At 41.3% G+C, this 22,523-nt stretch overlaps 1 protein-coding gene across 1 annotated transcript in view; it reads right to left on the bottom strand.

The window, feature by feature from the left end:
* Positions 1 to 22,523, bottom strand: part of TMEM255B (transmembrane protein 255B) — a gene marked incomplete at its 5' end in the record, with an annotated part of 60,119 nt that overhangs the window by 10,805 nt on the left and 26,791 nt on the right. Inside the window, 3 exons of the mRNA XM_010139243.1 lie at positions 6 to 105; positions 2,531 to 2,616; positions 6,388 to 6,468. Of these exons, the coding sequence (XP_010137545.1) occupies positions 6 to 105; positions 2,531 to 2,616; positions 6,388 to 6,468 (267 nt within the window). The remainder of the gene's footprint in view (positions 1 to 5; positions 106 to 2,530; positions 2,617 to 6,387; positions 6,469 to 22,523) is intronic.

The raw sequence follows: 22,523 nt of genomic DNA, 5'->3' as shown, positions 1-22,523 counted from the left end.
ATGATGTTGGGGGCGTGGGAGGACCACAGCAGCCTATACAGGTGAACCACGTCCTGACAGCTGCTCACACCGAGAAATTCATAGTAGCTGGCAGACTGCTCTGAACTGAAAGGGAATGCAGACAGCGTCACCGTGGTGGGAATGGTTTTGCACATAACACAGAGCACCAGAGGATCTGAATTCCTCCTGCTTACTTTTCTCTTTGGTAAAATACTTCATCCATGCTCCCACTAAACACTGCTCAGATGAATTAGAGAAAGCTCTACTGTAGACAAAAATTGCCTCTGCTAATGTCAGCATTAAACACATAGCCCAACTAAAGCCAATCCTAGTTTGGCTGATCAGTGGTGTGAACCAGCAGGGACTCTTTGGGGTCTTTTCTTTAGGGTCTCTGAACACAAGCATAGTCCTGGCATATGGATGCTGCCCTTGTCATTTAGCTACCAGCTAAAGCATGCTTAGCATTGCTTTTTTTACCAGCTCATGTGGAAATCTATTGATATCTCTGAAACAGAGGAAAGCAAGTTGCCTAAGCATTAATTCAACCACAGGAAGGGAGGTTTGGCCAGCTGGCTGAATTTGTTCATGGTGTCTGCGGTTCCAAATTAACAGATACAACACAGTACAGTATAAAGGTGTCCCTTTACACCATGGATTATACTATCCAGAAATCTTTGTTTATACTTCTACACTGCACTAGTTATTGTAAATCAGGCATGTTGTGAATTCAATCCTCATTATCTTGCCAAAAGTCAGAAATATCCCACTGCAAAATTTGAAACCACAGTATGCAGCTATTTGACTTGGAAACATGTTTTAAATGCCAAGACTGTTTTTGCACTGTTAGGAAGTTGCCATCAGCTTATGGTGGAAACTAGAAGCGAGCAGTTCGTGCTCACTCTTCTGTTCCTCCACCCCCAGCACATGAGGCAGCAGTGGGGATGGAGGTTAGGTAAAGCTCTGCAGAGGTAGGTATCAGTATGGAGAAACTCACATTTCCACCAAGCCAAGCACAGTAATTCCTGAAAATGTCCAATCATTTGTTGTGAGGCATGGTACCCACTACTGTTGAGTTCACTTGGGCCCTACCTTGAGTCCAGATGTTGCTTAACTAAATAAACCTGTCATGAGCTGTCATGTGGTTGAGGAAATCTGACTTGTGATCCTGCCTGTGTACCCATGTGTTGCATGGCTGACACTAAGTCACTTTGCATGACTGCATCTCCTGCTTCTCTGTGGCCGTCCTATGAACTCGAATTGCCAAGTCTGTGGTACCCATAAAATTTTGCTGTCCAACGTGGACTGCTGACAGTGGCACTCACTTTGTGTCCCTTGACTGCATGAGAAATACGCGTGCATAGATGACTTCCTTCTAGCCTCAAATTTCATTTTGCTTCTCCAGTTGAGTCAGGATCTGGCCAAGAGCTACTCTTTTATGCAGAGGCCTTGTGTAGAAGCCTCATTGTGCCAGCCTCATTACCCTGCACCTGAAATGTTCATGTCTGGTAGTATCCTAGCCGAGGCTTACAGAGAACTGGGGTAAGTCAGGGCTGCTGGCATGTGAAAAGGAGGCAAAACCAAAATAAAACAGGAGTTGCAGGAAGGAAGAAAGATGAGAAATATGTGGAGGAAAAGATTAGAGAGTGACTGTGGGTGAAATGTAGAGGGTTGCAGAGTCTGCATGAGAGTGCATGGTAAGAAGGTTGCATGAGGTGTGCAGAGGGTGAGTCAAGCAGATCAGCTCTGGTAAATTCTCCCTAGTTCCTTGTACATGGCAAGACATGATGTTGTTAGCAGCTGAAATCTCTATGGGCCAGGTGGCCAGTCAGTTGTGTGAATTTGTTTCATCTGCCTTTCACATTATAACCCTTGGTCTTTGCTGTGATGTAGTTTTCCTAATCACTTTCTTTACTCCTGTTAAATCGCTGCATGACGACGTTGTGCTAAACTTCAGCTGATCTTTGTAAGCATATCCAGATATTTTCTCTCTTATCTTCTGACATCTCATGGCTTGGTAATGAAGAAGTCAAATGGACAGCTTCAGAAAACTCCCACATGACCCTCTGTTTCCATCCTAAGACAATTCAGCAAAATCCCCTACAACATGATCTCTGCTCATGGCCACCTATGTTCCTATTCATTTTGCTTCCCCTGGTTTGGGTAGGAAGAAAAAAAAAGGATTCATTAAATCTAATGGGAAAATGGCATTGCAAGATCAACAGTAAATCTTGACAGGGCTCTGACTGAGTGGTCAATTTGCACCACACAGCAAAGAGCTTAGGACATATTTAAAGAAAAAGAAACTGAAATAGTGCCAATACTAATATGCAGCCCCTGACCTCTTCTCTGCTGGCATCAGGACTTCAGCTGCAGAGTAACGGGACTGCTCAGCATACAAGCCCCTTGTGCTGCTTCTCCAAAGGGCAAACACTCCACCACCCAACCATACCACCCACCCACCCCCATCATTTAGCGGGGGACAAACAATCAAAGAATTCTCAGAGGTCATTGGCTGCACACAAGTACTTACTTCTCACAGTTGTACAGGTCACAGCAATAGCATGTGTTACTCTTTACTTTCAGCTGGCACTGGCTGTTTAAGGTATAACATGTCACCTGCCGAAACAGAATAAACTGACTTTTATTCTCAGTGTTTCATTGTTGTGTGAATCACATCTACTGGCAACAAAGAAGCAGGTACTGCAATGTCAGGTTTTATTACCTGTTGTGCATAAAGACCCTGAGATTCCAAAATCCACTACTAAAGCACAGAAGGACATCCCTGAGTTCCTAGGAGTTTCATTTGGGACATCAGCCCCTGAGTCTCAGGGCATTTGCACTATGGAGCCCAGACCCACCAGCACAGACCTTCAGCTAGGGCTGCCAGAGTTTTCAAGCACTTTGCTGCACCGCCTGGTGCTATTTTGCTGGGACCCGGAATATGCAGCTGCGAGATGTGGATCCCTACAGCTATGACACTTAGACCATGGGTCTTGGGAGATACACCACAGCAAGCCACTGAAGTGGGTAAGAACACCACTCCATTATAGCAGGGAAATGGGCAAAGAAGCTAATTTATCTGAACAGCTTCCAATAAATGGGAGTTCTCTCCTTTCAGTAATGCCCCCCTGAAGAAGGAGATAATTAGGAACAACAACAAGAAAAAATATCTTCAAAGCCACAAACAAAACCGCTCAGAAAAGTTCCAAGCACTCCAGCAAATAAGAACCATTTACTGCAGGCTCTTGAATAAAAAACTGTAAAGGTTTATTTATGCGAGCAGGAATTGCAGGGATGGACAGATGTTAGAGCAATAAAGGTAGACACACGTAAGCCACTCTCCATTCAGACAAGAAATTATTTTAATGACTCCTTAAGTGTGGTAAGCATTAATCATTTCTATTTGGCACTACAGACCAATTGAAATATTTTATATGTACAGGGGTTTTTTCCTAAGATTTTTAGCTTATTGGCTTTGAAATCCTGGAGAACTGTCAGGTTTTAAAAGCTAGCAGGTCAGCAAATACATGCTTTCCGTGGTTTTTGTTTTGATAGAAAAAAGGTACTGTAACCACTATGAAGTATTTTGTTTGCAAAATGTATTATTGAATGGAAAATTTCTCATAATGAAGAAGGCCCAGGCTTAGGAATACATGCCTGCTTCAGAGAGTTCTGCTTAGCCATGAATGTATTAGTCCATGGGATAGTCTCCTCAGGAGATACTAAACCAGATGTTTATCAGCTCCTGAGTTCTGGATCTGTGCATCCTTTTTCGTGTGAAAACTGCCATTGTTGATGAGTCTGTAGTCCTCATGCATTTGTTCCTAGCAAAAAGGAAAGCTTAAACATGCAGACTCAGCACCAGAGAAAGTCCGTCTTGCAGCTGGTCTTAGACTTGTACTGTACACTTGTACTTAGCAGAATTGCTTGAGCAGTGGAAGTTGAGTGACAAAGCTAAGTTAAAATGATGCCTTGGGATTGCTTTGCTGCCCAGGATGAAGCTGTATCTCTGGATAGTGTCTCATACAAATCAGCATCTCAAAATGGAAGTTAGGTTATAAAAGGACAGTCTCAGTCTAAGTTGCAGTCTGGAAATGGAGCTCACAGCTTGATACAGACGTGTCCAAATTGTCACAAGAACTATCTCACCCTGAGATAGTTTGTTTCATCTCACCTTGTTTCATCACCTTGTTCTGTTGTGTATCAACTTACTGGAATTTCACATAAGGGCTTTGCTGGCCAAAAGTCACATTCAACTGCAGCCATCCTCAGCCGCGATTTACTGGAGGAGAGGAGTGGGCTACCATGAATGACTCTGTCAGCTTAATCAAGATCCAGCTCAGAAGTGACCGAAACATCACATCTGGTTACTTCTCAAAGCTGTTTGAAACCCAATCCTGGAGCAGAGTGTGCCAATGCATCTGCTTACTGCATACAGGGGGCCAAAACCAAAGTGTTAAGTTCCACTGAGTGCAAAAGCGCTAGGGTTTTTTCCATACACATTCCTGATTGGGATCGAAGGGCTTCACAAGATGGAGTGGTCTGCTAAAAAGGTGTTTTGTTCTGATGCATGGCTTTGGAAATAATTCTTTCTGATAGGAAATAAAAGTACCTTCTCCAAGCATCTCTAAGGCCAGTTTGTCCCTTTTTACTGCAGAAGGCTAGAAATACAAAAGAGGGAGATTGGCAAGATTTTAAACATGGTTTTAGCTGCTTCTAGGCTACAAGACGTACTATATTATTGGCCAAGGGAGTTACTGTAGTTGCCTATTTTTATCACTGCATTTTTAAAATATGCAACGAGCAAGACACTCCTTTTTAGGAGAACAGTGAATAAACCAAAATAAACAAATTACTGTGTGGTGTGAGCCAGGGTGGTGGAAACAGGCCATTTGTGGGCATTCTGCATGTCGAGACCTATTATTCCATTTTGGTGACCAGGCATTTATCTTTTTCATGTTCTGGTTGTTTGTGCCTGTCTAGATGAGATGTTCTCACCTCATGGTATTTGCAAGAAAATAAAACTCTTTCTACTCTGAGTAACAAAAAGAACCAAACCAGGCAAACTACATGAGCTGGAGACCACTCACAGGCTAGAGAGCAATCAAAAGGAAACTTGCACTCAGTAAACAAGCTGCCTTCCTAGTTAGGTGTTCACCTGGCATGCAGAGCATGCTTTCTAGCTGGCTAACTCCAGAACAGCAAAAGCCAAGTTCAAATGCCACAGATCATTACCTCTAAATTAGCACAAGCTGACTCTAGATCAGTGGACACAAAAATATTACTACAAACTAACTACACTTTTAAAATATATGGGGTTTTTGCCAGAATAGAGCTATAAAGTTGAGTGTTCCAACATCAGACTCCCAGAATCTGCAGAGCTGGGAAAACCTGTCTAGCCAGAAGCCGAAGGCTAGGTGTTGTGGTCAGTGTGACGCCAACTACACACTTATTACAGGAATCATAAGCATTGCTCAGGCCATGTCTGTGTCTGAGGGTGCGTGCACACTTTAGAAGAGGATGGAGTGAAACTTACAGGAAAGGGCGTTGTCACAGATCAAAAGTTTGTCTTTAGACAAGGAGGGCAATTAAATATTTTTGTCATACATTCTCTGGAGTCAACAATGACATGTCCTAGCAGCGAGATTTAAGGAGTATTAGCTGCTTAACCTGGTAACTTTGCTAAGCTGTGTGGTACTATTAACAGTAACATTCCCCATGCACTTTTCCTTAGCCAGGGGAGGAAAAGTGATGAAGGACTTCTGGATTCTTGGAAGTTCTACCACTGTTTAGCTGTTCTCTGCTTGATTTTCTTTTAAATCCCATCAATTCACCCCAAAAATAAAATGAAATGTAAGAAAAGAAACTAAATCTGGACTTCTCAGGAGGCTAGCCTTTTGGGTGTGGGCTGTTTTCCAACTGTGTTCATGTCATGGAGATAATAAGAAAGCTGCATGCAAACCACTGACATTCTTGGCCTTTGCTGGATAAATACAGAGAAGATTTGAGGTTTTCTGGACAATGCAGATGGATTCATTTAGATATTTCTTATTACACTTGAAGTTTACAAAAACCTCCTTAGAGAAAGATGCCAATGGGACAAAAACATTCCAGACAGCTATTATATAGTATACATAGACTAGGAATCAATCCAGTCCCAGAGTAATATACTAGACAGCAACACTGATGACTCACAGCCTCACTGGTTGTAATGATTTGCAATCATCAGAGGCTTGGACAAGCCAGGAGTCACTTGTGGGAGAAAAAGCAGTAGTGTTTCTATCAACCAGAGACCTCCATGCACAGATAGGCTCTCAAACACTTGCCTCCCTCATCACCAGCCCCTCAAAGCACAGCAGAAATGAACATGTGATGATGTGAGTTTACCTCCGTCTGGTAAGCATCATAGAGGAATCCTAATCCACTTGAATAAAACTGGCACCTTTTGTTATACAAAGGTCTGGGTTCCTGTAAAAAGAAAAATAGACAAGAAAGTACTTCAGTCTGGAGGAAGGGTTAAGGCACCATGTCTCATATCCCTATGCCAGATTCTTACAGCTTTGTGGAGCTGAAGCCAATGCAGACACTTGGGTAAACGGCTCACGCACCCCCGTGTTGGCTTTCTTTCCAGAATGGCTCTGCTCAGGGTTACATGCTCCTTCCTTGCTCTGCCACTAAGCTCTCTGAGTATCATTTATTTTTCTCTGTACCAGTCACCTCTTTTAAGAAGAATTCACCTCTGGCATTTAACCACTTCCTTGCTTGATGGTCTAGGAAAATGGTCCAGTCACTCTTTTTCCTGGTGCAGTTTCTTACCTAGCACAAAGAATTACTTCACTATCTGTCTTCAAGGTATGGGACTTTCTTTTTAATGGATTTCAGTAATTTCCATCCTGAAAACAAAGTAAAATAGCTAATACTTTAAGCATTCAACTTACTACACAACTTCAAACCCCAAAAGCAGAACAAAGAATAATGGAGAAATGAAGGCACAAAGAGAAAGTCATTTGCACTGTTTGTTTTTGCCTTGTTTTCCATTTATGCTTATTGCAAAAGATGCATTTATTGCTCATATTTCATATGAAGCATGTGAAGCAAAAAGCTTGTAACAGTTCCCGCAAGCTGATGTGAAGGAAGAACATTGAAATATCCTTGGCCAGATGGAAGATGTGCGTTTCTGAACTTGGTGAAAGACACTTTGAAGGCCAGAGGGTGCATAGAGTCAGCTTCAGGACTAGATCATGTTTGCATTGGGAGGATTTGATGACAGGACTTCTCTGTGATCAGATGTCTGTCCCAAAGCACGAAGTGGGAATGATTTATGATGGCAAAAAAAGTCTTTTTCCAACTTTCTGTAACTTATCTAGTCCTTATCTGTGCCTTCAAAAGCACTCAAGAGCTCCTCAATGTCAGTCAGACCACTTTCAAGAGAGAAGATGGAAACTCACTCTCTGCCATCCCTTCTTTCCATGCTAACTAACTTACAAGCAAAGGATTAAGTTGTTAGCAGAAATCTGTGCTGATTGACTTTCACTGCATTTTAAAGCTTTATGATCCATTCAAGAATAACCCAGAAATAGCAGAAATATCTGCACTACTTAAGATAACTTCTGAGTATTCTATGCTTGTTGGATAATGAAGTGTGAACTGTATAAATCTGCTGACCCAAAATATATATAATCAGTTAAAAAGCAGAGCTAGGCAGGAATGAAGACAGGTCAACAAATAAAGTTCATTCATCGGCTTGCTTGCCTTTCTGATTACTTTGGCGAACCCAAGCAAGTTTGGACACCAGTTCCCAAGGGTTCAAGAAAGGCTAGCTTCCTGCATCCAAAAATACTTATTTACATTACACAAGTGTAAGAAAAAATGCTTCACTAACTCTTTTTCTCTAGAGGAAAAGCATATACCACACAAACAGCATGCTAGGTCTTGAACTAGGACAACGTTCTTCCATAGGCCTGGGAAAGCATTACCCTTTAGCCATGACTTCCAGTGACAGATCTGGTTTGGAGGACTAACAAGATAGTAGTTTTTCTGCTAGCACAGCAAGCCTAGTATCAGCCAAAGGCTGTGCTGCCCTTCTTCCACACACTGTCATACTCCAATCCTGATTTCATCTGTTGCATGGAGATGAAATGAGAGAGGAGTTCGCAGTACAAGTGGCTTTTTCTGCCAGGAGGAGCAAATTCCTGAGAAACTGCTGTCAACAATATTCACAACAATAATAAGTTTCAGTTTGATCCTGGAAGATCCTGGAAGGGGGTGATGGCTAAGTGCATGGAGCCCAAGTGGTGTTCTCAGTCCTACTAGTGAGGAGAAGAGGCTTGAGGAGGGCTGGATGGATCTAGCAGATCCAGTTGTGCATCTGGTGTTAGCAACAGGAATTTGGCTTTTATGGCCATAAGAGCATCTTTCATGATCATGGATGACTTGGAAGAGATGGGATTCACCTGACTAATCAGGGCAAAAGCATTTTTGCCTACAATCTAGTCAACCAGTGACAAGAGCTTTAAATTAGGGAGGGAGATGAGGAACAACAATCAAGCAGGGAAGTAGTGGACCAATGATACAAGCGAAGTGAACACGGTGATGTGGATAAGAGAAATCTTACAATCAAGATAACAAGGATAAATTGGCCCCTCTTCAAATGTATGCACATGAATAAGGAAGCATCCATAAGACACCACGAGCAAAGCTCTCATCTGTTTTCTGGAATGCTTAGCACTCTTTGAAATGCCTGTGCACTAACACACATGGCATGGAGAACAGACGGTTTGATGTTTGTGTGCAGTCACAATGCAATGATCTCGCTGGGACCATAGAGACATGGTAACGTAGCTCACAGGACTGGAGTGCTGCCATGGTTGCATACAGGCTTTTCTGGAAGGACTTACAGGATAGCAGAAAGGAGAACTGCTCTTTATGAGAGAAAGCAGCAAGAATGCATGGAGCTCTGCCCAGGCACAGATGAAGAGCCAGCTGAGAGCTTTTATGTCAGTATTAGAGGCCAGACCAAGCTGTGCAACATTGTGTTGTATTGGTTCAGTCCTTCAGGAAGAAGATAAATATACTTTTCATCCAAGTGTGCTTGTGTCTGAAAGCAGCACTGTTCCCTGGGGAGAGAGGTGATTGATTAATCCATACGAGCCATTATCGCCTCATATTCCTGTCCAGAGCTGTGATAGGCAATGGACCACTGTGAATACAGGTAATAATACATGCGCGTGCACAGTCACAGCAAACGGGTACTTTTGTTCATGCACCTAGTTCTGAAAAGCAGGTCTGCTGCGCTAGGAAAGCCAGCTTTTGGCATTCAGTCTGTTCTTTTAAATGCATTTGTATGTGCAATCAGTCTGTCGACCCCGAAACAAAATAAACGAATCATGATCGAGTATATAAAAATAACAAAGATTAGGTAACATTGACTTTGTCCAGACACCCACAAAACTCAACACCTGAAGCACACTGAAAGGTTCCATTGGTAAAAGCTTCCATGTGAATTAGATTTTCATGCCACAGAGGTGCTGTGATCTGTCTTGTCTACTAAGGCATTTATATGAATAAGGCACCATACAGACATCGAGAAGTGTTTAAAAATTATCCAACAGTCTGTCACGCTGCATTAGCACCCATTGGATTTTATAGGTTCCTCTAATAACAAAGGCAAAAGAGACAACTTCAAAGCTATAAAAGCCTTCCTGACAGACCACTCATAAAACACTTTATATTTTCATACTGCCCACTGCAGACTGTATGAATATAGAATACCTTGATTCTACTTAATTGTACACTTATAGCGATACTGGTAGAGACAGAGCTACTTTACGTACTATATATATATAAAATACATTAACAGTTGCACTAATTATATAGCAACAATATATAACTATATAACTTGCTATGTAATGAAGCATATAGCCACAATATTGTTTCACTAATCTGATATCCTTTAACACCTGAAAGTTCCTCAACCACTGTTATTGGAACAGGACTAGGCAATACCTCCCACTAATGTGTAATATTAATACATTAATATCTAAAAACATAATGCATTCCTCTTCTCTGCTTCTTTGAGTAACTTTAACTGGAAACGGGCAGGTGGGAAAGATCTGTTGATTAGAGCTCTGCTGATATGCACAGGGGACAAACACCATTAGGCTGGCAAAAAGGGGAAGAATTCTGTATAAAAATGTAGTTGCATGCTTGGGTGTATTTATTGATGTAGAGGAAAATGGATGGGTTTTATTCAATCCTTATGAGCACCGGAAAAGATGATTTCTTAGCTAATTTTGTATAAGTGTGTTTGAGTATAATGAGCAGATACAGTCAGATTGCCATCAGTCTAAGTTTAGAAAAGTGTCAGAGGTGTCAAAAAAATTCTTGACACCCAGTAATTCCCTTTAATTTCAGGCAAAGCAGAACTGCTCAGCCTTGAACCCTACAAAGCAAACTGTAGCTCTCTCAGTTTTTTCACACTTTTTATTGCAATATTTTTCCTGCATCTGTATTAGAATCTGGGAGTGATGAACAGATGGCTAAGAGGGAAAGCTTTGTGCCAAGGAAGAAAAGTTTTGGTCCAAATATAGAATGTTTTGATTTGGTTGGTTGCTTTCTTCTAAGAGCACACGGTAAAAAACCCTCACTCCCTTTGATGGTGGGAGCATTGCAATACATTATTTGTGTAAGGAAAGTGTTCTTTGAACAGTATCTTTGAACAGATTTGATACAATGTCTGCAGGGAAGAGGTTGTATGGCTCTTAACTGAGGTATGAAAAGTAGATTTTTCTATTCCATTTTTTGTTTCCTTGGAGAACACATATATTTTGGATAACACAGGGAAAATTCCATGTCCCTTATAACAAACTCCACTTTCTGAAAACAGAGCTATAGCATAAACTATATTGACTGAAATTTATGCCATACTTTACATGGCTAATAATTTATTGAAATAATTACATAGTGAGGGCTATTTTTTCCAATTACAGTATTTATTTAGTGTTAGCTTCCATGGCTGCATCGATAGAAGTGTAGAATTATCAGTGCCAGGGAATGTTCCCAGGCCTGAAACTCGATCATCTAAGCCTATTAAATGGTTAGAACTGTGCCTGTGATGGCTTTGGCCTGAGAGAGCTATCACTCTTCCAAAATTATTTCTGGGTATGGTTTGGAAATGAGCATGGGCCAAGAACCACTCCCCGTAAGTAATTTCGACATTACCATGCTGCCTGACACTCTAAGAGACTTTAAGAGTAAGGAAGTGGGCTTCACCATGTCCGTTGGCCTGGGGACCACAGAATGGTCCTGGGCACGTGTAAAAGTTGAATATGGATAGAATTGAGGAGTTCAAAACCAGACTAATGTTTTCAGTGGCTTATTAACGTGAAATTTTTCATTTTCTGTTTTCTTCCTACGGCATTATTGGAGGTCATTTTCATCTACAGAACAGCTAGCAAAGAATAGGAAAGGGAGCTGCCAAGATTTGTCAAGTTTAATCCTAAAAGCAAACCAAAACATAAACCTTCAGTGCCAGCTCAGCCTTGTGCCAACATCTGGGTGTTCTGGAGTTTATCACTCCCTTCAAGCTCAGGCTCTCCGCTAACTTACTGAAAGCAGGCATGCAAATATGAACAAATAGAGATGATTAGCAACTAGCTTTCAAGCTTTTCTGGAGGGCTAGATGGAGTGTCTGCCTCCAGATGTGTCTGAGAGCACATGGCACATGGGATCACACCCAAGAGCTTTCAGACAAAAGACAGAAGAATCTCATGAAAAAAAGTGCCAATATATTAGGAGTCTGGGAAAGCAGGAAGGCTGGATCACTGTCTGGGGACCTGAGCTAAAGCTGATTAGATCCCACACTGTACAAATAATGACAGGAAATGCTACAGATCTTTTGTCATTCCTGTGTCTCTTCAACCAAGAGTTGTTTCTCAGTCTTTTCCAACAATATTCTCAGATGGGTGTCTCCTGAGTAAATCACTGCTAGAAGATCCCAGGGATTCACAGGAGCATTTAATACAAACATCTTTGTGCTTTCACTCACAAACAAAAAAAATTGTGCATTTAAAAAATGTTCTGAATAGCTTCCATATTGGCAGTGACAAGATGAGTATTAAGGAACTGAGTCTAAGGTACAGGTCAGTATCCTCAATACTGCAGTGAGTGGGTGGATATCAATTTTAAGAAACAAAATATCTTACGCTTCTGTTTGCTCCCCAGCCTTACAACTCCCACATAGAGCATATGATTATACTTTCTGGAATCAGAAACAAGGGTGGGTTTTTTTGACAGTTGTTCTGGGCTTTTTCTTGTTGGCAGCTAAATATGCAATTCAGTCTTCGGTGTACAGTTTCTGGAGCAGAAGAGGCTTTCATAATTTATCTTGCATAATTACACTATTTTAAGAAAAGAGCAGAAATAATAACCTCCCCCCCGAACTCTCCAATTGCAGATTTCCAAATATTGAACCCACATCAACTGATGGAAAATAAAATAAATTCTTTACAATAACCATTTTAAATTGGCTAGTTTCTTACAGCCCTGTACCTTCTCTTGAGCTTGATAAAGAATCTTTAGAATCACAGAATCATCTGATTGGAAGTGACCTTTAAGATCATCAAGTCCAACCATTCACCCTGCACTGCCAGGGTCCCTAAACCATGTCCCTCAGCACCAAATCCACACAGCTTTTAAACACTTCCAGGGATGGGGACTCCACCACTTCCCTGGGCAGCCTGTTCCAAAGCTTCACAACCCTCTCTGTAAAGAAATTTTTCCTGATATCCCGGTAGGCCAACAGAATGCCTTACCCATAATTCAAGAGATGTATTTTTGTACACATAGTTTACAGATATAGATATTAAAATACTACTCCTCATATGCCTAGTTGAAATTTATTTCTGTAAGTAATGGCATTATTTCAAAAATCTTTGCATTTCAGAGAGCAGCTGGGGAGAGAGTGGTCATTGTTCAACTGCAAAAGCCTCTGGGCAGGATGGAGCATGTCCTCCCATGGCAAAAAGTGCATCCTTGGACAGGCCAGTGGGGCTGCCCACCACTGTCTCAATGGGCTTAGCTCCTCTCCCTTCAATGTCAGAGGCTACTCTTACAGGAGTGCCAGGCATCAGTTCCTGGCCCTTGCTGCACTGGGTTGGGCAGACGTGCTCTTTCAGTTAATGCCAGATATGATAGAGGGGCTGGTACTTGAACCAGCCATGGCATCTCCATCTCTCTCATTCACTAAGAAACTCAAAACACATAATAAATCAGCTGTCAGCATTCAGCTGGCAGAAATGTGGAATGATTTTGTTGCTACAAACACAGAGGTTTTTAAAAACTGACTCTGAAAGGAAGGCCAGATGCTAAAAAATAAAGTCCTGAACACTCTGGAGAGATGCCTGGAAGACAGGAATTGTAAAAAAAAAAATCTGAATTTTATTAAAAATTAAGGAAGTTGGAAAAGTACAATCATGGGAAGAAAATAAACTGCACTGGTAGACTTGGCAGTGTTAAGTTTATGGTTGGATTTGAAGATCTTGAAGATCTTAAGGTTCTTTTCCATCCTAAATGATTTTATGATAATTCTTAGCTACTTCTTATTTTGACATGCACCAAGAGAGACTTTCCAAGTTATTAACAACTTCATTGTCATTGGCACTAAGCTCATCATCAGCTTTTGAATCCAAATGTCAGTTTAGTTTTACTTCATGATGTGGGCCTCCAAGTCTTTACATTTATGCATTTCAGCAGCTTTCCTCTCCCGTGGTAACAGTGTTTGTATCCTACTTTTGTGCTTTGTCCTCTTGAGAGCATCACCTTGACTAACACCACAGAAAGTCCTGGGCTATCAGGGAGCGCACAGTGAATGCTGGCAGGGATTTGGAAGGGTGAGTGCTAAAAGAGGAGAGCAAGCCATCTGTAGGACTCCCACAGTCCTACACTATGCAGCAGCCTAGCCCCAAGGTTATGCTATTGCCAAGGGCTGCAATGCACCAGTCCATCAGGAAAAGAATGTTTTCAAATTTTTGCCATTTTTTCAAAATTCAGCCAATAATTAACTCTACCAAGAAATTATAAGCCCTAGAATTAGGCTTTTACATGTTCTTTTGACCTAAGCTGCAGACTTGGCTAGTGTGTGTTGATTCAGTTTCTACATGTATTGCCCCTGCCTTAAAAGTCAAGGGTTCCCAAATGTACAGTTGAACAAATACTCCTAAGTGATGTAGAGTGAGACAGAGAGATAGGATGCTTCTGTCCACGCCATACTCGTCCTGTAACTACAACATGTTAGTGATTCCCTGGTGCAAACAATGCATTCCCAGTTTTGTTTAAATACTTAGGAGGCAGTTGTGACAGTATTTATATGCTTTGGGTGAGGTCATGCCATAAGAGCAAAGCTTAGAGTTTCACTCCAGACTGCAGTCAGCACATAACCTTTCTTGTGCGTCTTCATCTGCCCTGCATGAACTTAACTTAGGAGCTAATATTCTTCCAGAAATGCTGGGCTGCAGCCTAGGGACCCTGCCTCTCATCTGCTATGCTGAAATAAGCCAACTCAAGTGCTGAAAATAAGACAAGCAGTTGGTGTGGCTTAAACACTTCTCTATTCTCAAAAACCAGTTTTACTTCACACTGCATTCCAGGGGGTCTTTTTAGGATTTCTGTTTAATTTGAAAGACCAGATCCTACAGAATCCTCTTCTCTTAATGCCTGGAAGTGGTAGATGTTCATTTCAGATCTTTCAAACCATCAAGTACTCAGAGTACCTGTATGCCATCATGGTTGAAAACCACACATACATGGATCTCTCTCACCCTCTGTTTCCTTATTGATTTTTCTTCTATTTAAAATATTTTGTAGTGGTGACCTCAGTCTCACTTTCCTTAATTTGGGGCAGGTTTTTTATCTAGTAGTACTGCTACTGTCATATGAAAAGGCTTCAGATGCTGGAGCTAACCCATGGCTAGACGATGTACACAGACAGGTCTATACTTGATGTGGACAGATGGGGTTGCTCTCAGATGGATGTAGTTCTATTAGGAGAGGTTACATCCTCTTCAAATAGTGGGTTTTTTCTTTCAATAACTTTTGGCCACACTCTCCCTGGCATGAAGGCAAGAGGAAAAGCCCGTTAGCCTTCACCAGCACATGCAGCGCAGTGGGACAAGCAGAAGAAACCAAGAAACCAGAGCTGATTCTCCTGCACATCCCCATGGAGGTTAAGCATCCCTGGTGCCTTTAGCTGATGCAGGTAATGGCAGGAAGAAAAGAGGTGCACGCAAAGCTGCTGAGTGACACTGTTCCTATCTGCTCAGGGGCTGCTGTGTTGCAAACCAGTATATCATGAGAGGCTGTTGCTCTGGATGTACTGGGGAGTTGAGGCCACACAAGACTCCAGCGAGGAAGCTTACTCCTGCCTTAATACCCCAAAGGTCTGGCAAATGCAATATGACTGCTTTTCTACAGTCAAGTATTGCTAGCTAATGTCTCTCAGGATGAGGCTGTAGACCTTCCCGTGATACCTGCAACAGCTATTTTGCACAGTTAAAAACTTAGATTTACCATCGGCTTTTACAAGTTTCTAATGATGCAATTAGCTGATATTATTCAGGGCTGTAATTTTAGTTATTGCTTGATGTAGTTAGTTATTTAATTGCTTATTATAGTTGATTACTTACATTGATTACATTACCTTGATTATAAGGTTTGTTATACGAACTGATTACTCTGTCTTGATTATAATGATGTTGTGCCATGTGAGTAATTAACTTTTCCACAAGAATGCAAGAATTGTTTATTCTGGTTTTGGTAATGTAACTCAGATACTTGAAATATAACCCATCTCCTCCCTTTTGCCTTAATGCTATCAGGGTATGTAAGAAATATGTAGGTCTTTAAGTATACTACTGGAATAAATGTCACTTTGCAAGATGTGAACCTTTAAACATCTGAAATACTGAAGATCCTGCTCACTGAAATGTAGGGGCTTTATATTTATAATGTTCTTTTGGGTTTATTTTACATTAAAAAGAAGGAAAATATTAATGTACTAAATAGTTGAGCAATATATATATGTATATTTACATATACAAATAAAATGCTGGAAGCTTAATTAATGTTGCAGTGTTGATTTCAATTTTGAGGGCATGGCACACTACTGATAGGGACCTTGAAATATCCCTATTAACATAATAACAACTTTATGTATGAAATGTTTATGTTAGGTATTGAACAGAAAACACACAGAAAGTAGGATTTTTATGCCTAGCAATTTGCCATCAAAGCTTCCTATCAACCCTGTAGAGGGAAGACCCCCGCTGACACACATCACAGCACACTAGAGGCCAGGCTGCAAGGCTCATCCAAATGGAATGGACTGCAGGACTAGGTCCCAAAATATAAGCGAGTAAAAAGTCCATGACAGAAGGAATGGGAAGAGATGAGTTATAAAGTTAAGATGGTCTAAACAATTAATGAAATGATTCATGAATATGCTGATTGCTCAGGTACAATAAGCTTTTCCCCATCTCCACTGGCTTGTCATTTTGAAGCTCACAGGCATTTCAGAAGACTGGAGATGTTCAAACACATGGTGTGCAGTGCTCCAGAGGCAAAAAACCTACGGGATATCCTGATGGTTGGGAGAGTGAAGAGAGCTGCACTGAGGCATACACACAAGGAAATTCTAGATAAAATTCTGGTAAAAAAAAAATGATATCTTAAAAGAAATGATAGCTTAAAAACGTGCTTTATCAGACATGGATTTTCTCATCAAAGACTAAATAAACATATTACAAGTGTGAACTTTCATAATCTGTCCATGATGATGAAACACATATTTTAATAAGCTCTTAACAGAGCCAAAAATAACCGTCAATCAAAACTTTATTGGATACCTGGCAACATACTTTTCATGGTCGTCATCTGCAACTGAATAATCATCCACCCACAGAGAAAGACATTTCTGCTACATGTTATTATTATTCATATTAACCACGGTTTCTTCTTAAAGATGAAACAAAGAAAACCTTTGGCTTTTTGAAACCTTTTGCTAGAGCAAAATGTGTCACTTTAACACCTGAATTTTTATGCTAGTAGAATTTAAGGACTCTTATGTACTTTGCTAATTTAGTTCCATGTGAATAAACAGCACCTTTTTTTTTACTCCACTAGTTTCTGCACAGGGCAACTCCAAGCACTGGTTTTCCTTTGACAAATAATGGAAAAAAATGCCAAGTATTTTTTCTTGTACTCTGCAGGTGGTTACTCCCTGTACCCTCTGTGTAACTGTGTAGCAGCTTTGAAGTTTTTTCATAGAACAGAAACATCTGTTGATAGTCTAGAAACGCATCTGAGAACAGGAAACAATGAAAGAAATTATCTTCTGCTGGCAGCACATCAGAGGGAAGTAGATTATGCTTTTCAGAGCAGACTGCAAGACCTTTGCCCCAGTCACCCACCTCTCTTAGGATTAAACTGTAATTAACTGGCTTTGTGCGCTTTGCACAAATTCCATCATGGCTAGCAATTTGTAAAGTAAGGCTAAAGATGGAAGTAGACAGTAAATTTCCCCTGATCCAAGCTGCTATTCTACCTTGATAAACAAATTCCATCCCCCCACCCCCCCGACTGATTTTTGGATGTACAGGAGCCACACAAATGCAGAAGACCATAACCCGTGGAGATAGATGCAGATTATAGAAGACTATAATCTATGTACAAATGAAGAAGACTAGAACCTATGGAAACTACAATACTAATGTCATTTTAGAAATGGATCAAATCCTGCTCATTTTCTCACCTCTCATACCATTTCTTGCACTAATAATATGATTTTTAATATGAGTAAAATATGTAGAATTTCATATCTCTGGAGTTGATTTACAATATACTCAGTGGAGTTTGCACCTATCTAATTACAATGGAAGCAAAGATAAAAGAAAATTATTTAATTTTCAGAGCCAAAGAAATTGGAAACACCAGATTTGCTATTACTCCAATCCACTAGAAATTCTGTCCTGTTGTGCTGACATTGTGCTTTCTGTGAGACAAGACACTGTAATTAAATAGCAGTGGCATTTAACCATTAGCCTTCATATACTCAGGTGGGTGGGTCATTCCCTTAATGTCTTCTCAGATTGCAAACTCCTAACTTAAAATACAAGAGTAGACTTCTTCACCCCCTATTTCATGAAATTGTACTAAGATGTCTCTTACTGCATCTTCAAGAAATTTTGACCTCAAATACAGCAGCTTGAATGGCCAAAATAATACATTAATAAGGGATCTCAATGCGGGCTCATCATGTCAGTGAGGAAAGACATTGGACCAATGTACGTATCAGGGGGCTAGGGGAAGGTGGACCTGTCCTTGTTTTTGCCAGCAGAGAAGGCTTTTGTCCTACATAGTGGTGAACCACTGTGGTTCATCCACTCTGTGGATTAAGAGCCAGGAGGGCCTGAGACAGCCTTATCCCTGCCCCCATTCTGGGGCAACAGAACAGCACGAGGAGACCATGTGGTGGACATAGAGAGATGCTGCTGGGAAAGGATCTGGCAATGTCTATTTTTCCTTCCCATCAACAAGCAAATTACTGTTTGGCATCCAAACACAATGTGTGTGCTGACTAATGGTTTAGACACTTCTCTTTGGTTGGCACAATACTAGCTCTTTTCCCTCAGGAAAATAAGTCTCAGCGGGAAGTAAAGAAGGTATTTTTAAAAATTTGCAATTCAACTAAACCTAAAAGGGATTTCAGTGAAAAAAAAAATAAGAAAAAAATAAAAAAAAGAAAGAGGAACCGCATAAACAAAGGGTTTTGACTCTGCCAATGAGAGAGGCACTGCAAACTGGGGAGGGGGTGGGGAGGGGAACTTCAGAAGTTCTTCAAAAAAGGATTGTCATTATTTTTCTCACTGGAAATACATGGCAACCAAACTAAAGCATGCTACCAGCTCCTCTGTAATGTCAGTATATTCAGGTAGTATGTATAGTACTTACCTATCTGGAAACAGAGGAATGTCAGACTTCAGATTCATGGGGACAAATACTCTAAGGCCCTCCCCTGTCTCTGTGTTCTAGCCCAGAAACATTAGCGAGATGACAGTTTTGCCGACAAACCCTTGGATGTGTACATCATTGAGTTGTCCTGTGTGTTATCCAGTACCTGAGGAATAGTGGTTTTAGTAAAGATATTATTTCCGTTATGTTCGTGTTAAAGATTGTATTTCCTCTGTAAATATGAAGACCAGTAAACCTGGATCAGAAATCTTGATATATGGTTTTTAACTCCTTTTAATCTGCAAACCACTAAGCTTTTTCCAGCAGGGAACAGGTTTTGGCACCACACAGAAAAGATCTGCTGACAAGTGGAAACAGCATTTACACCTAACCATAAAAGTAGTTCACAGGACCCTTCTTTGAGGACCCTGCTCTTCCTTATGAATAACAGAGGCTAAATAATTTCACCCCAAGTCATCTGCATCAAGTTCATAACTTCTGGATAAGCTTCCTAAGATCACGTAAAAAAGGAAGCTTGGGATTTAAATATTTCAGTGACAGAGAACCATCCACACCCTTGACATAGCTGGTCTCATAATTCACTATTGTCAAAACTGTGTCTGCTTCATAGTTTGAATCTGTTTAGCATTGACCTCAAACCATCACACTTACTTACGCTTTTGTGTGAGGGACTAAAAGTGCGCTGTTATCGGATAACCTTTGATTATGTAGATACTTTAGAGAACCCAAGATCAATTCACCTCTCAGCCTTTTCTGTGATAATCAAAATAAATCAAAGTTCTGAGTACTGTTGCTAAAAGCTGTCACTCCAAAGTTCAGATTTTTCTTCTCTGAACTCCTTCCAAGTTGATAATGTTCTCTGCAAAGCACAAAGAAACACCAGAGCTGAAGTCAGTAATCTAGCAAAGGTCCCACAGGATATACCTGTACTGCCAAATAAAACCCCAAGATTAATCTGCAGTCCTGAAGCCACTGCTCATCCTCACACAGCTTAGCATTGTCCCTCTAGTTCACATTTGTTTTCAAAAGAGCATGTGGAGGTGGTCTGAAAGTGAGCTGAAGTGGCAGCTAACCATTAGAATGAGGTCTGACGCTTGAGTTTATTCCACAGCAGCAGAGTAGACATGGTCACTAATACCTTACAAAATACCTGTCTTTTTAGGTAACTGAGCTTCATCTTGCTAGCAGATGCTAATTCAGTAATTCATGGGTTACATTAGCCCAATTAGCTGCAGTATCTCCCTGGAAGATTACTTTACATTCAGATTTTTTACCACACTGATGTTTCATCCCTCCTTTGAACTGCTGCTTTCCAGAGCTAGGATGTCATTTTTCTCTACTCTGCTCCTTACATATCAGCTGAAAATACTAGCATGGCAAAAACGCATTCAAAAACCCCTCCTCTGGCCCAGAAAGGTTCTTCTGGGAAAAACATAGTAACTTACAATAGCACCAATATAGCTGTGCTTACTGTAGAGGCTATGTTCTTGACCTGAAAGGAGGTGATTTTGAGTGAGTGTGTGCCAGAGAAAACAGCAATGCAATGCTTCCAGGCTTTGATGTGGCTGGAAGAACCAGGTATCTGTAGATACCTGTAACTCATTCCAGGACTCTCAGTTAGGTTGGAGACCTGTCCAGCATGAGGAGCTCTTCTAGATCGGGACTGTGATATTCAAAGAAGAGTATTCATCCTTTAAAGTATTCTCAACTGCGTTAGGATGCACAAACGTAACTGTAGTGCAAATGTGGTCATCTTGCAGTACAAAAAAAGAAAACTCGGCAGCCTGCTGAAGCTGATTGCAAGAGTCCTCCTTTGCTCCAACCCTTAAATTACATTCATATAAAAGAATTAATCCTCCCTTGTAATTAATTAGTACGATAGGAATGCAGTCTGTGCTTCCCATCTCAGTGTCAGATGCAAGGTCTAATACTAGTATTAATACCGTAGGATAGTTGACCATTCAAAAGGCAGTGCTTGCAACTTAAGCACTTTGTATTTAAGAAGCTTATCAATAAAACATTTTCACCTCAGTGGACCATCAACATAAAAGTAATTACTGAACTAGTGCTAGTTTGGGTCATAAATGTTTAGTGCTCACTCTGCTAAAACAAAAAAAAAACAGCAAAACCCTTTATGGTATAGGCTATGTCATGCTATTACATTAATGAGTCATATTGGATGGAAATGGCATTAAAACTAATTAGCTATAATTTGGTCTCATGTAGCAGCATGGAGAAGATAAAATGCTTTTAGTGTTCTTCTCCAGAGAAGCTAGATAACTTAATTGCAATTTTTTGAGTCGTGTTTTCTACCACCAGTTGTCAAGGTAACAACTTCCTTAGACAAGGAATACAACTATTTGCTTTTTGCTTCAAAGGAAAGACCAACAGGCCTGCTCAGAACAGTTTCAAATGGCTATTTAGGAGATCTGGCCTGAAGTGTGCAAGGCTTTGGAGCGTGATGGTAAGCTGTGTTACATGCCACGGGCTCATGAAGCCTCGCTCTAGTAAAACACAGTGGTCGTCACCAAGGCTGCTGGGGACCCCGGCTGCAATTCTTGACTGAATGTCTGATCTGCACAACAAGCTTCATGATGGGAAGAGGATCGACATCCTCGGCCATGTCATGTGCAACCACCAGATGGTGCCATCAATTCTTGAGCGCACACATGCAGCACCTGCCTCTTCTGCCCAAGCCCGGGGGAAGCAGCAGGGAACACGCAGCTCGCTGCTTGGTGGGTGCTCCTGCCTGGGGCCCTGCGCTTACAGCAGAAATCATCAGCTCTCCAGGGCATTTCAAACCGTACTTCTCTGACTAACTAACGTCTCAAGCAGAGGCCTTGTAATGCTAGATTGTTTCAGGCATCACCGATTCACTGCTTCTAACTTGGCTCAACGCTGCCTTTGAGCTGAGACAGGTGACCACTGCAGCCCCAAGACCTGGTCCTACCTTCCCTCCAGCTCCCAGCTACACCTCCCCACAGTTCGCCTTGGGCTGGCACCATCTGTTGTCTGCCTGCCTGCCTGGGGTGAACTGGATGGGGCAATCCCACTGGGAGCCAACTTAGCAGAGGGGGGAAAGCACTTGGGGTGAGTTTTCCCTTCAGTCTGCCCCAGGCAGGCTCCTGTGCCTTAGTACCAGAGGTGAGGCAGAATCATGAAAACAGGGGAAGGAGGATGCCAGTTTTTGACAGCCATCCTTACTTAAAATCACATCTTTTCTTTTTTTTTTTTTCCTGCAGACAGCTAACCTGTACTCTGTAACCTGTAAAACACTGAAAGCACTGATGTTTGCTGAGTCTGATATACCTCGGAGTGCTAATGCAGCTTCCCCATCCTCCTCACAAGCCTCTCTCCTTGGGAGGGAAGCTAGAGCACCAAATGACTATGGTGATTTTGCAGCGTCTCAGCCTAAAGGCATAAAATACCACCTAACTGTTTTACACATGGTTTCTGTGAAACAAAAGCAGCACTCAGCTCCCTGATCTGTTTTTGCAGAA

Source organism: Buceros rhinoceros, unplaced genomic scaffold, assembly GCF_000710305.1.
Source record: "Buceros rhinoceros silvestris isolate BGI_N320 unplaced genomic scaffold, ASM71030v1 scaffold3927, whole genome shotgun sequence".
Taxonomy (NCBI): Eukaryota; Metazoa; Chordata; class Aves; order Bucerotiformes; family Bucerotidae; genus Buceros; species Buceros rhinoceros.
Note: the sequence above shows the minus strand (reverse complement) of the source record. Positions and strands in the feature narration are given on the sequence as shown.